This window comes from Triplophysa rosa, linkage group LG2 (genome assembly GCF_024868665.1).
Source record: "Triplophysa rosa linkage group LG2, Trosa_1v2, whole genome shotgun sequence".
NCBI lineage: Eukaryota > Metazoa > Chordata > Actinopteri > Cypriniformes > Nemacheilidae > Triplophysa > Triplophysa rosa.
Genome location: NC_079891.1, coordinates 36,212,773 through 36,225,585, shown reverse-complemented (window position 1 = coordinate 36,225,585; position 12,813 = coordinate 36,212,773). Strand labels below are relative to the sequence as shown.

The window sequence follows — 12,813 nt, the reverse complement described above, 5'->3', positions numbered from 1 at the left end:
TCAAATCACCTGCTGAAAGATTTGAGTAAATAATTCACTTTAGAGATCATACAGTGTGAAAGAACAGACGTGTTTTTTACTCGTGTGTTCATTTAAATTGTAGATTCTGAACCTCAGAGAATCTGCTGATATTTTAGGGTTTTTTTTATGAATTCTTTCTGAATTACTGTTGCACTTTAATGTGTGTGATGGTCATGTAAGTCATTCTGATATTCTGCTTTGGTTTTAGTGGTCTGTGATGAAACGTCTGTGAGCTGCTCGAGTGTCTTTGAGAATAATGATGGTGCGTGCGTGCGTGCGTGCGTGCGTGCGTGTGTGTGAATACACATGTGTGATGAATGGAAGGGTTCATCTAGTCAAAGTTCTGATTGATGTCACCACAGAGAATCCCAATAGAATCATCTCTGACCTCAAATAGATGTCATAAACACACGAGAAATAGAAAAACATGAGAAAAACAGACAGGACATTTCTAGCATTTATCATTTTTTTACACATGACATTATGGACCAGGGGTCTTCACATTTTTGCAGGGCAAAAAATACAATTGTATTAAAATGGTATGTTTTAAAAAATGTAAATAAAATGACCATGACAACGATGTCTAAAATAATATGGTAATTCCTTTGAAGAAAAAAGAAAAGTCCGTCAGAGTAGAAAAGGCTGAAACATTCCCAAATTTGATTTGAAACCACCAAAGTAAATCCTGTTAAAATAGCCCTCAAACTCGTTCCTATGATTGTATAAAGTCAAATAAACTAGATGTCAGAGCTTTCGCTCTAGAGAATCTTTCAGAAGCACTTAACCAATCTAAAAACCTTCCTGCTGTTTCTTGAAATAAAAAGGATGAAGCGCGGTTGCTGTTGGTTCTTCTGTATGAATTCCTGTGAGGAAAATCAATCTCTCTGTGTTTTAAGAAGCTGAATGTGAACCGTAGACATTAAACATAAAACACATGCTGGCACCCACATGTCCATAAAAGCTGCTGGACATCACACAGACGTATGAGGCGTTTCTGTTCACAATGACATCACAGAAGCTGAAACTGTAAACGAGGATCACAGCGTCTATAGAGCGAGACCGCATAACTAACATTCACATGATATCACTTCATATTGTCACGCTGCTGTGTTCACACATTCTATACAAGCGCACGTGTCAGAGTTTATTAGTTCTGTAGAATACTGTAACAAACACATCAACTAAAAACATCTATTTAATAAATTAAACCAATAATCTCGAATAAAAAAACATTCAACAAGCCACGAAGTTCTAGAAAGGAAATTTTACTGAAGAGGCGAAATACGCTTATTTATCAACGCTGGTTAGTAACAGATTTTATCACAAAAATATAAAGGCTCTTAAATACATATAATGAGAAGTGAAGAGCAAAAACTCTAAATGACATCGATCATACATTAGACATATATGTACATGAAAGTGAGGGAAATGAAGAGGTCATCAGAGGTCAAAGGTGAAGCGTCAGAAGAGCAATTTGAACATACAGAATAAAAGCAGTGCTTGTCCATGAGGAGGCGGAGCCTGAGAACATCTGCTCACGATTGGGTCTGCCGTGGTCTTGTGGGTGTGTCTTGATGTAACCGTTGATGATGCGGACGAGAGGGGGCGGAGGCTCAGCCGTTGTGCTACGAGAGAAACAAGAGACTGTCAGACACGTTCATGTTTATTAAATATAACACTGTCTTGTTCAGATTGTTATTTGGGGTTTTGTGTGTTACTGATCTTCCTCACACATCATCACAACAAAGTGAACTATGAAGAACCAAAGACAGAGACCGCGAGACTGTTTTACAATCTCATTCCATATATTACAAACACTCTTTTCTAATCAACGCTCTTCACAATGCATTCTGGGACATGTGTTTTTGGATCAGTCATGACACAGAGGAAGTGTCGATGTGCCTCACGTGTGTGTTGTTCTGATGAACACTAAATGTAAAGGACACAAAAGAAACACGCTGTAGACAAACTCCACAGTGACAGCAAAACACGGATGGGATGAGACGAGTATGAATAACATCAGAATAGAATCCTTCACTTCATCATATCTGATTGTTGTTGTAAAGCAGCTGATATGTGATATGTGTAGAGCAGTATAAACACATGACAGTGTCAGAATGAAGATTTTATCCTCAGACTCTGCAGAACTGACAGACGGCTGATATTCATCTTCAAATAAACCCTCATGTTTGTTTTCACAGAAATTAAGAGTTTCTGATGACATCAATCTGATCACTTCAGTCCATTACAGCCGTCTGTACACTTACAACCATAAACAACAGAATCTGTGCGTGCGCATATGGGATTACTTTTGTGTCAATAAAAATGAATGCATACTTTTAGAAAACGAACAAAAATATACAATGAGAAAGAAAAAAAAACACTTTGATAATGAAAACAATAAACTCAATTGCAAGAATGTGACATGAGTCATGGAAGTCGATACTGAAGACTAGGGCTCTCACTAAATCCTTGGTGTTTCGAGTCTGACGTCATCACGCAACCGTGATTTTTGGAAAGTTTAACAATCATAGGTAGTTTAGATGGTTAGAGTTAGGGTAAGGTTAGGGTAAAGGTTTCGTAAGACTTGAAACACCAAGAATTTAGTCAAAACTAACAAGCCACGCCCACGGATCTGACTCGAAACACCAAGGATTTAGTGAGAGCCAGAGAAATCTGCTTGCGGTTTTCTGTATTGTATTGTTTTAGTGTTTGTACTTAAATTACTTTCTTATTTTGTCGTATATTAGCAGGGTTGCCAACTTTCACGCACTTAAAAGTGGGACACGCTTCCAGGCTCTATCACGCCGTAACAACAAGCCAACGTTGAGTAAAGACGGGATAGATAGCCATATTCACATGCAACTTTACATGGGTTTAGAGGCCGTCAAGACTGCAGTCTATAATTTATAATTACAATGATATCAGGAAAACGAGATGCCTAGTGAGTTTTGAGGAGATATACAGTAAAGTGTTATGCTTCCAGTTCATATTTATAATTTATAGATTATAATCGTGGTGGCATTTTATGTATTGTTTCTATCTTTAAATGTTTGTTTATAGTTAAAGAAGTCTCTCTTTTGCTTTTCTTTAACCTGTTTTATATAGGTGTGTAAATACATAATGAAATTGTTGTTTGCAAGAGGCAGACTAAATGAATAAAACATTCTGAAGGCCTCTAATTGTGTCACCTTATGAATTTGTTTTGTTGTAGCGTTTAAAAAACATAAATGTCATTTGAATGTATTGGTAGTGTTTTATGAGGTGTACTTTCTGTGAATGTAAAGAAAGGGGTATAATACTGTACATTCACCATGAGTTTAAAAAGAAAGATACAGTACTTGTAAATTGACTTAATTCTTTAAAAGGAGACAAGAGCGACATCGTCACCCTCCTCAGCTGGACACAAGTCACCCTCAGGTACATGTATGTAACCGAGATAATAAAATCACTAAAATTTTTAATCTCTGTACAGTAACTATGCAGCAATGTTTTCATTTACCACGTTAATTTCTCACAACCCAATAATCTGTAACATGTCTTTATTGGATGTTATAATGCAAGTTGTTTGTTCCTTTTTAAGAAAATAATCTTAATAGTCCATAAAATAATACCTGACAAACAAATATAAAGCACACAATGAACGCGCTTAGCAAAGACAGAATTGCTACTGTACAGGAATACAACTTTTAGTGATTTTCTTTATTATCTGAATTACATTAATTTATCTGAGGCTGAGGAGGACGATGATGAGGAAGACGCTTGGATCCACACCGCGCAAGACTTACCAACTTCAAATACCAATTACTTATATACTAACTAATTAAGAAAGTAGTTTTAAGTACAAACAATAAAGATAACAGCATGCAGATCGTTCTCTAAGATTCGTTGCACTGTACTGTCTTCAGTATTGACTTCCTTGTCAGGGAGCTATCAATCAAAAACTCACTAGCCAATCAGCGTAAAGCAGCCAAAAGTCCCGCCTACACGTCAGATTTGTGCCAGAGAGGCGAACGAAAACTGGAGAAGCGCAAACGAAAACTCGAAAAGTGCAAATGAAAAATCTAGCAGCGAATTCAAAACTATTATTTGCAAAAACGAAACTTAGAAAATTGTTAAGAAAAATAGCAGTTTATTTGAAAATCATGCCACATTCTTGCAATTGAGTTTATTGTTTTCATTATCAAAGTGTTTTCTTTTCTTTCTCATTGTATATTTTTGTGCGTTTTTTTTAAGTTTGAGTTCATTTTTATTGACACAAAAGTAATCCCATACGCGCGTGTGCGTGCGTGTGTGTCTGCAGCTTTTCTCGGCAGGGTAAAAACAAATCAAATGTTCTGTTTAATGTCTGGGCTTGAGCTGGGTCTAGTTGAATGAAATGTATTTTTAGCCAAAACTAATTTAAGCGCATGTTCAAAGTAAATTTCCAGGAGAAGCTCAGGAGTATGGAAGCATATTGGTAGCTATTTTCAATTAACAGTGATTATGAGACATTCAACATGCGTGCTCCCCGCTTGATAAGGCAGAGAATTCTCTACGAGATGTTCTAGCAATGTAGCTACTGGTTCTATCGTCTACAGACTTGTAATAATCTTAAAAAAACACGTAAGTAATTTTTGTCTGTGCACCAATTCGTGTGCATGCTATTTAATGTTTTTATCAGCTTTGCAGCCGCACATCCATGCACGTAACGAGCGATGCTGGCTCCGACTTCACACAATGACGCTGTACCGGGGAGGGGGCGTGGCCAGCTCGATATGCATTTTCAAGTCCACATTGAATTTTGCAACACCCAATGCGTAAATATGTAACTGAAAATGCAATCCCAAATGTTCAACCTGTTAATGTTAATGCATTTAGGGAAAATAACATTTGAATTTTCATTTTGCTACAGTTTTGCTTGACTATCTTAAACATATATAATCAATCCGGGGAATGCATTTTCATTTTAATTTTGTAACTTAAAGAGCGTTAAAAATATCCATTTAAATAACATTAAAACTAGTGTAGGAACTGACAAATGTAATTGATATAATTGAATTTATATTTTCATTTTGCACTTAATGTTGCACATATGTTATTTAAAATGTATATTTAAATACACAATTGCATTGTCATTTTACATACTGCATTGCTATTTTGCGTATTTCATTTCAAATTGAAAATAGCAACCAATATGCTTCCATACAGGAGACGTTCCAGATGAATGAAAGGAATATAAAGGCTCACAGATTTACACTCTTCAGTATTTCAGATAATAAAGTAAAGCAAATGAATAAGACAGAGGTAAATGTTTCCTCCCCTCCTCACCTCTCCTCCAGACGAACCCACAGATCATTGAAGTGCCGATGCTTCTGTGGCTTCTTCTGTTTGTTCCGACGTTTCTTCTTCAGTTTGCGTTCCACTTTCTCCAGTAACTCCAGACTGTGTGGAAGCCGCTGCGGGACGGATTCCTGATGATCTTCGGTGTCGTGTAAGAACGGCTCCAGCGGTGAATCTGTCAGATCTTCTGATGACCTCCTGCACATCACCAGAACATTTCATTATTACAGCACCATCACCAACAACCACGTGTGCTTGTGTTTAACACAGAGATAAGAATGTAAAACAGAATGGCTAAAACAGAACTGCTTGTAATCCCGGCCGACACAAAGAGTCATCACAACTTCTCCATTCAACTGGGCTCATCAACCATCACATCTTCCAGAACGGCCAGAAACCTGGGAGTGGTGATCGATGATCGGCTTAACTTCACTGATCATGTTGCCAGCACCAACCGGTCCTGTAGATTCATCCTCTACAATATCAGGAAAATGACACCTTTCCTATCCCAGCATGCTACGCAAGTCCTAGTCCAGGTTCTTGTTCTGTCCAGACTGGACTACTGCAATGCGCTACTGGCTGGACTTCCAGCTTGCACAACCAAACCTCTACAGATGATCCAGAATGCGACGGCAAGAGTGGTCTTCAATGAACCGAAGAGAGCGCACGTCACTCCTCTCTTCACTAAGTTACATTGGCTCTCTATAGTCGCTCGCATCAAATTCAAGACTCTGCTCCTGGCCTACAAGACCACCACTGGTTCAGCAGCCCCTTACCTTCACTCGCTAATGCAGACTTATGTAGCCGCCAGATCCCTACGCTCTGCAAATGAACCACGTCTTGTGGTGCCATCCCAAAAAGGTAAAAAATCTCTCTCACGTACCTTCTTGGGATCGGTTCCCCATTTATGGAATGACCTGCAGATCAGCAGATTCTGTAGCCATCTTTAAGAACCGTCTGAAAACACATCTCTTCCGTCAACACCTGACCGATCAGTTCTGACTTCTATCTCTTTTCTACTCTTTAAAAAAAAAAAAAACCTTAGCTCTGTACACTGTGATAGGCTATATGTATGGAGCGATTTTAGTCTCATTAATTATTCACGCGTAAAACAAGATACACACATGCGTAAACAGTTTCACATGAACAAAACCTAATTTACGTGCAAAAAGTATAAATATACATTTACAAAAAGCAATTCACGTGCGTAAAACAAAACTATTTTCTCATAAAGTACGTTTCGCAAACATACGACTGTGCACAAATATTTCGAAAGTTTAAAATGTACACGTTTATCGTGTTATGTGAATGTAAAAATCGTCACTCACGTGTGAATCGGCTTGGATGTGTGTGTGTGTTTTTTGAGACTCTCCTGGCAGCGCAACCCCACCCACGTGGTTGTCGTACTCTTTAGCCAATCAGATTCAACCTTACCATTCAACCCATCATAAACGCGGAGAGCACAGGACTCAAGGAAAACGGCTCTGCGCACCTTTTGCGCAGCTACAAATCTATGCGCCCATACGAAACAATGTTTCCAAGAACTAGTTATTTATTGTCCTTGTTCATTTAAAACATACATTGTATGGACATACAAACATGAACATATCTCATCAGATATGTTCCCCAGATGGGGGAACACAGTTTCACAGTTTGTTACCCAGACGGATTTTAGCAGTTCAGTGGAAGTGACTGCTGGTTGTGTAGTTTTTAAGTGGTCATTTTCACTCACTATTTCATACTTTTCTCCTACAAAATAAGTTCATAAAAACAGATTTATTGCATGGCTGTATTATGTTTTAATACAGCATCACAGCTCAGAGAGTAGATTAGCGAAACTGTACAAATGAGCCTTTAGTGCTAACATTAGAGCTCCTTGAGTTCTGTGCTCTCCACGATTATGATTGGTTGGATGGTAAGGTTGAATCTGATTGGCTAAAGAGTACGACAACCACGTGGGTGGGGTTGCGCTGCCAGGAGAGTCTCAAAAAACACACACACACATCCAAGGCGATTCACACGTGAGTGACGATTTGCACATTCACATAACACGATAAACGTGTACATTTTAAACTTTCGAAATATTTGCGCACATTCGTATGTTTGCGAAACGTACTTTATGAGAAAATAGTTTTGTTTTACGCACGTGAATTGCTTTTTGTAAATGTATATTTATACTTTGTGCACGTAAATTAGGTTTTATTCATGTGAAACTGTTTACGCATGTGTGTATCTTGTTTTACGCGTGAATAATTAATGAGACTAAAATCGCTCCATATATATGAGACCATATATATACCATATATTTCTTTTATTGCACTGATGCTTTTTGTTGTCCTTATCTTGTTCCAATTGCTTGCATTGTTTCCCTCATCTGTAAGTCGCTTTGGATAAAAGCGTCTGCTAAATGACTACATGTAAATGTAAGAACACAATGACGAGCTCTGATCGTCTCTGACAACCAGCCAGGTGTGAGAACACAACTACAACAACAAAACACACGTGTGTGAACGAAATGTTCTGTCACACACTCAAACAAACATTTACAATCACAACAAACACTTTATCATGTTTAACAAGACTGAAACAAAGACAACAACTGATTGGATGATGTGTCATGATGTAATGGGCGGAGTTTAATGTTCAGTGTGTGTGTGTGAGTCTCATTATGAGCTCCGGCCGGCTCACAGCTCACATTCAGTGAGGCGTGTAACTGCACTGGCCTCACACACATCTGGAATCTGTGAGCCGTGTGTCACACGAGCCAAACTCTATTGTGTGTGTGTGCGTTACCTGTGCAGTGGCTGTCCGGCGGGTGTGTGTTCGACCTCATAACCCTGACTGCGCAGAACCTCGATCACCGTGTTGTTCCCCAGAAAGTGACCTGCAACACAAACACTCCACCGTGACTCTCTGATCATAATAATAATAATAACTTTATTTTATATAGCGCCTTTAAAAGTAGCTTCTCAAAGCGCTTCACATAAATAATGAAAATTAGAATATAGGTATAGAATTCAAAACAAATAACAACAAAACAAAAACAAACACAAATAAAAACAAGAAATTATACTAAGCACATATGAATATACATATAATAATACAAATTAGTGCTGTCAATCGATTAAAAAAATTAATCGGATTAATCACACATTTTTTCTGATTAATCACGATTAATCGCACATAACTATTATATTTTAAAATATACTTTTACATTTTAATAATTTCACATTTAATCTTCAAATTGATGTAGAAACAACATATTTCTTTAACAGCATCATTTTATGAAAGCTAGCATTTTGATATTAGTACTGTAACTGATGAATTATAGCCATTCAACAGTATAATTGAGAGCTCATGTAGGAAACATACAGGAATTGAAGGACACTTTACAGTCTTTATTAATGCTAAATTATAAATTAAATGCAGAAGAATTCTCATTAAAGCTACAAAATCACATTGATTTCTTCTTTTATTTTGTTCTTTGATTAACATTAGTGACAGGAGTCACAGCAGCACGTTTAATAAGAGCGCGGCCCCTTTAAGAGCTGTCTCAGTACGCAGATCTGACCGTCACCGCACTCCCATTTTCACAACTCTTTGCATTCATTTAAGATTTTATTTTACACTTTGAAGTCTTGCTTAAGAAAATGCTAGACAAAACGGGCTTTCTGACATAATCTTGTGTGGTTTTATCCATTCAAGCACGAAAGAGAACTTAACACGGATGCGCTGTCTGACAGAGATTCACCGACGCAGCCCTTAGCAGGTGACTGTATACACCAGACTGGACCTCGCGTTGCGTTTTGCCGCGTCCCACAGTTTAGAAGCTGTCTATCTTCATTGAACGCGTCAAAGCAACTGTTTCAAATCGCGCTTAAGTGGTTTAAAAGCCTGTACACGAATAAGAGCGTGATTACATAATGTAACGCTAGACAAAGGATGTCAAAACAAACGGATGCTGCGTTAATTGCGATAAAAATATTTTCTCACGCGTTAATTTGAAAAAATTAATCGCATGCGTTAACGCGTTAACGTTGACAGCCCTAATACAAATATAACAAATTATATAAATAATATAATACAAATTTATAACAAATATAAATAAAGACAACATACATTTGTCACATAAAAGCAACCCCAAAAAAGTCCGTTTTAAAAGAAAATTTAAAAATATTTAGAGATTCTGCGTTTCTAATCTCAGAGGGCCGTGAATTCCATCATTTTGGGGCCAGTGAGGAAAAAGTCCTGTCGCCCGTAGTTCTTGATGGAGTTGCTGGAAGAGTTAAAGACCAGCTGCGGTAGAACTGATCTGTTGTGATCTATGAGTGTATCCAGATGAAGTCTGAATATGTTTATGTGATGTTTCATCTCCTCAGTAGTACTACACTAAACTCATGGGCAGCATTAAAACATCATCACAGAACATTGTGAGTTTTCTTCACATGCAAGTATACTGTATATGAACTATGATATATTGATTCAGTAGCACAGTACAACCACAGTAATGGGAGTGAGAAGCATTTGTAAAATCATAAAGAACAACACTAAACATGATGTATGTATCAGATCAGCCCGTGTGAATGGCCGTACTGATCTGTGTGTGAGAGAGAGAGAGCTGTTGAGCACAAGCCAAACTCAATCTCCAGCTCTGTTCTAATGGACGTCCATCTCATGATAGATTCCTGAGATAAGAGCTGCTAACCGCCTAAAAGCTTTTATTCAAAGCTTCCTGGACTCTGGCTTTTAGCGCGGCGGCTCTCTTGTTTTGATAAGAGGCCCGTGCGCCCGGCGCTCTATACTGACCGTATTCATGCTGTCAGGTGGAAAACGCTCCACAGAGCCGCCGTCTGTCTCCTTCAGCTTTCTCTCCAATTATTAGAGCAAACGCCACATGCAGCGTTATATTTATATTACAAGACTTGAGCTGAAAAAATAAACTGCTGCCCGTGTTTGTGTAGATCAATTCTCTTTGTGTAGTTTGTATAGCTCAAATCACAGCGAGCTGATGGAGAACTCACTCACTCACAGCCACGCACGCACACGCACACACACACACACACACACAATCACACACACACACACACACACAGTCACACACACACACGCACGCACGCACACACATGTCTGGTTTACTATCCCCGTGGGGACAGTCCATAGGCGTAATGTTTTTATACTGTACAAACTGTATATTCTATCCCCTATCCCTAACCCTATCCCTAAACCTAAAGATCATAGAACACTTTTTGCATTTTTAGATTTGTAAAAAATATTGTTCTGTACAATTTATTAGCTTTTATGCCCATGAGGACCTCAATTTTGGTCCCCACGGTGACACGAGTCCCCATGAGTTGGTGTGTATTCAGGTTTAGGTCCCCACCGGGATATACAAACATGAACACACACACACACACACACACACAGAGTAAATGGGCTAAATTTTGATTTCATATGGACTTTAGTAAATTAAAAAAAACATTATCTGTTTCATATTAATATTCTACACTTTCAGAGAGCTTAAACACAATGAAAGAATCTGTATAATCACTTTAGAAGAGTTATATTTCCCAAAAAAACAAAAATCATTTGCAATAGAAAGATTGTTTAAGGACCCAGACAGCACCTTTAGTCAAGTGAAAAACTGAATGTTGGCCTCTTATTTTCATCTTGGCTTATATGACACACGGCTCTGGAAAGAAGAAGCCAAAGAAAATCCCTGCCGTGTTAGTTTAGTGTTTAGCTACACATCCATTAATACTCCTGAAGTCATTTCTACATTCCTGCACTTTAGCAAATGTCAAATGTCTCGAAATCATTTTACTGCTGAACCTTAAAACACACTTTAAGACACGTGAGGGGTTGAAGAGCACAATAAAGTGAAAGACCAGATAAAACAAATCCTGTGATGTGTTCTTGAAGTGTTCAGCTCTTTATCTTGTATCTGCACTGTCAAAAACAGAATGTATTTGCCGTCACATTTGTTCAGTTTTGTAGTGCTGTGTTTACATCCGAAAAAACTCTCATTCAAATCTTTAGACTAGAAGAGATGAAGGATAAAAGAGAAAGTGTGTGAATGCAGGTGAGACGAGGGACAGAAACACTGATAACATCTGTTCCACACTCGCACATACAAACCTGTGCGATGCCTCAGTTCTCATTAAAAGAAAGAATGTGAACGGAAAAGAACTGAATCAAACCATCAGACGAGGTGAAAAGAAACCACACACATCACCTGCTCATCTGCACAAACACAATTGCAATTGCATCATCCACTACACAAATCACACAAACGCTGGTGTGGTTCATAAGAACATTCGCATCACTGTTTTTAAAACGTCCTCTGGATCAATATGACGGTCTATTGGTGTATGTATGTGTGTGTGTGAGTGTGTGAGTGTATGCGTGTGTCTATGTGTGTGTGTCTATGTGTCTGTGTGTGTGTGAGCATGAGTATGTGCGTGTATTCGTGTGTGTGTGTGTGCGTGAGTATGTGCGTGTATGCGTGTGTGTGTGTGTACCTGGTAAACCCTACGGTATGGGGACAAAATGTCCCCACAAAGATGGCAATATCCAAAACCCTTGTCCTTGTGGGGACATTTTTTGGTCCCCCTGAGGAAACAAGCTTATAAATCATACAGAATGAACTTTAGTGAAAATGTAAAAGAGCAGACAGTTGTGTGTGATTGTTAGGGTTAGGGGGAGGGAATATGATATACAGTTTGTACAGAATAAAAACCATTGCGTCTATGTAATGTCCCCGTAAAACATGGAAACCCAACATGTGTGTGTGTGTGTGTGTGTGCGTGCGTGCGTGCGTGCGTGCGTGCGTGCGTGCATGCGTGTGTGTGTGTGAAAACCCTGCCAGGCAGAACAGAGTTTGTATTCCTGAAGCAGAGAATTGTGGGATTTCGCACACGTGATGCGATGATAATAAATGGATATGTGACGCCTTCCTGTCTTTTAATAAAGTCTGCTTTCGCTCAGGGCAAAAACATGAAACCGTCTTCCAGGTGCATGATCCACAGATCGAAGTCATGTGAGGTCAAAGTTCACAGGTCACATCACTAACTCACGGCTAGAGTTACACACATGAGGAAAGAGCGACACTGCATGTGTCTGACAGGATTATCTGTGTGGAGAAAATAAAGCAATGAAAAATAAATCTGCTCTATCAACCGTTCTTCTGCAAATGTTCAGTTTATACACACAGACTAAACTGGTCCAGGTTCAGTAGAACATGTGTTTCACACACACTGCTTGTGTTTCACATATACTGTGTTTGTACAGCTTCACAGACTCAATTCAAGGTTTGCACATGACATGTTTTATGTGAAACAAAACTTTTAACTTTCACTCCGTTCACAGCAGGTTAAACACATGTAAAGGCAGATGAGTGAAATGTGTATGTTTCATTTTGTAAGTGCAGATTAAAGTAGATGTTACATCATCATGATTGAAGCTGAAGTGTTG

General features: G+C 38.5%; 1 protein-coding gene across 1 annotated transcript in view; it reads right to left on the bottom strand.

Annotated features, from left to right (window-relative positions):
• Positions 1-478: 478 nt before the first annotated feature.
• trabd2a (TraB domain containing 2A) overlaps positions 479-12,813 on the bottom strand; it is a 13,398-nt gene continuing 1,063 nt past the window's right edge. The window contains exons 2-4 of the mRNA XM_057349996.1: positions 8,137-8,227; positions 5,332-5,541; positions 479-1,646 (exon numbers count right to left, since the gene is read on the bottom strand). Of these exons, the coding sequence (XP_057205979.1) occupies positions 1,469-1,646; positions 5,332-5,541; positions 8,137-8,227 (479 nt within the window). The 3' untranslated portion in view covers positions 479-1,468. The remainder of the gene's footprint in view (positions 1,647-5,331; positions 5,542-8,136; positions 8,228-12,813) is intronic.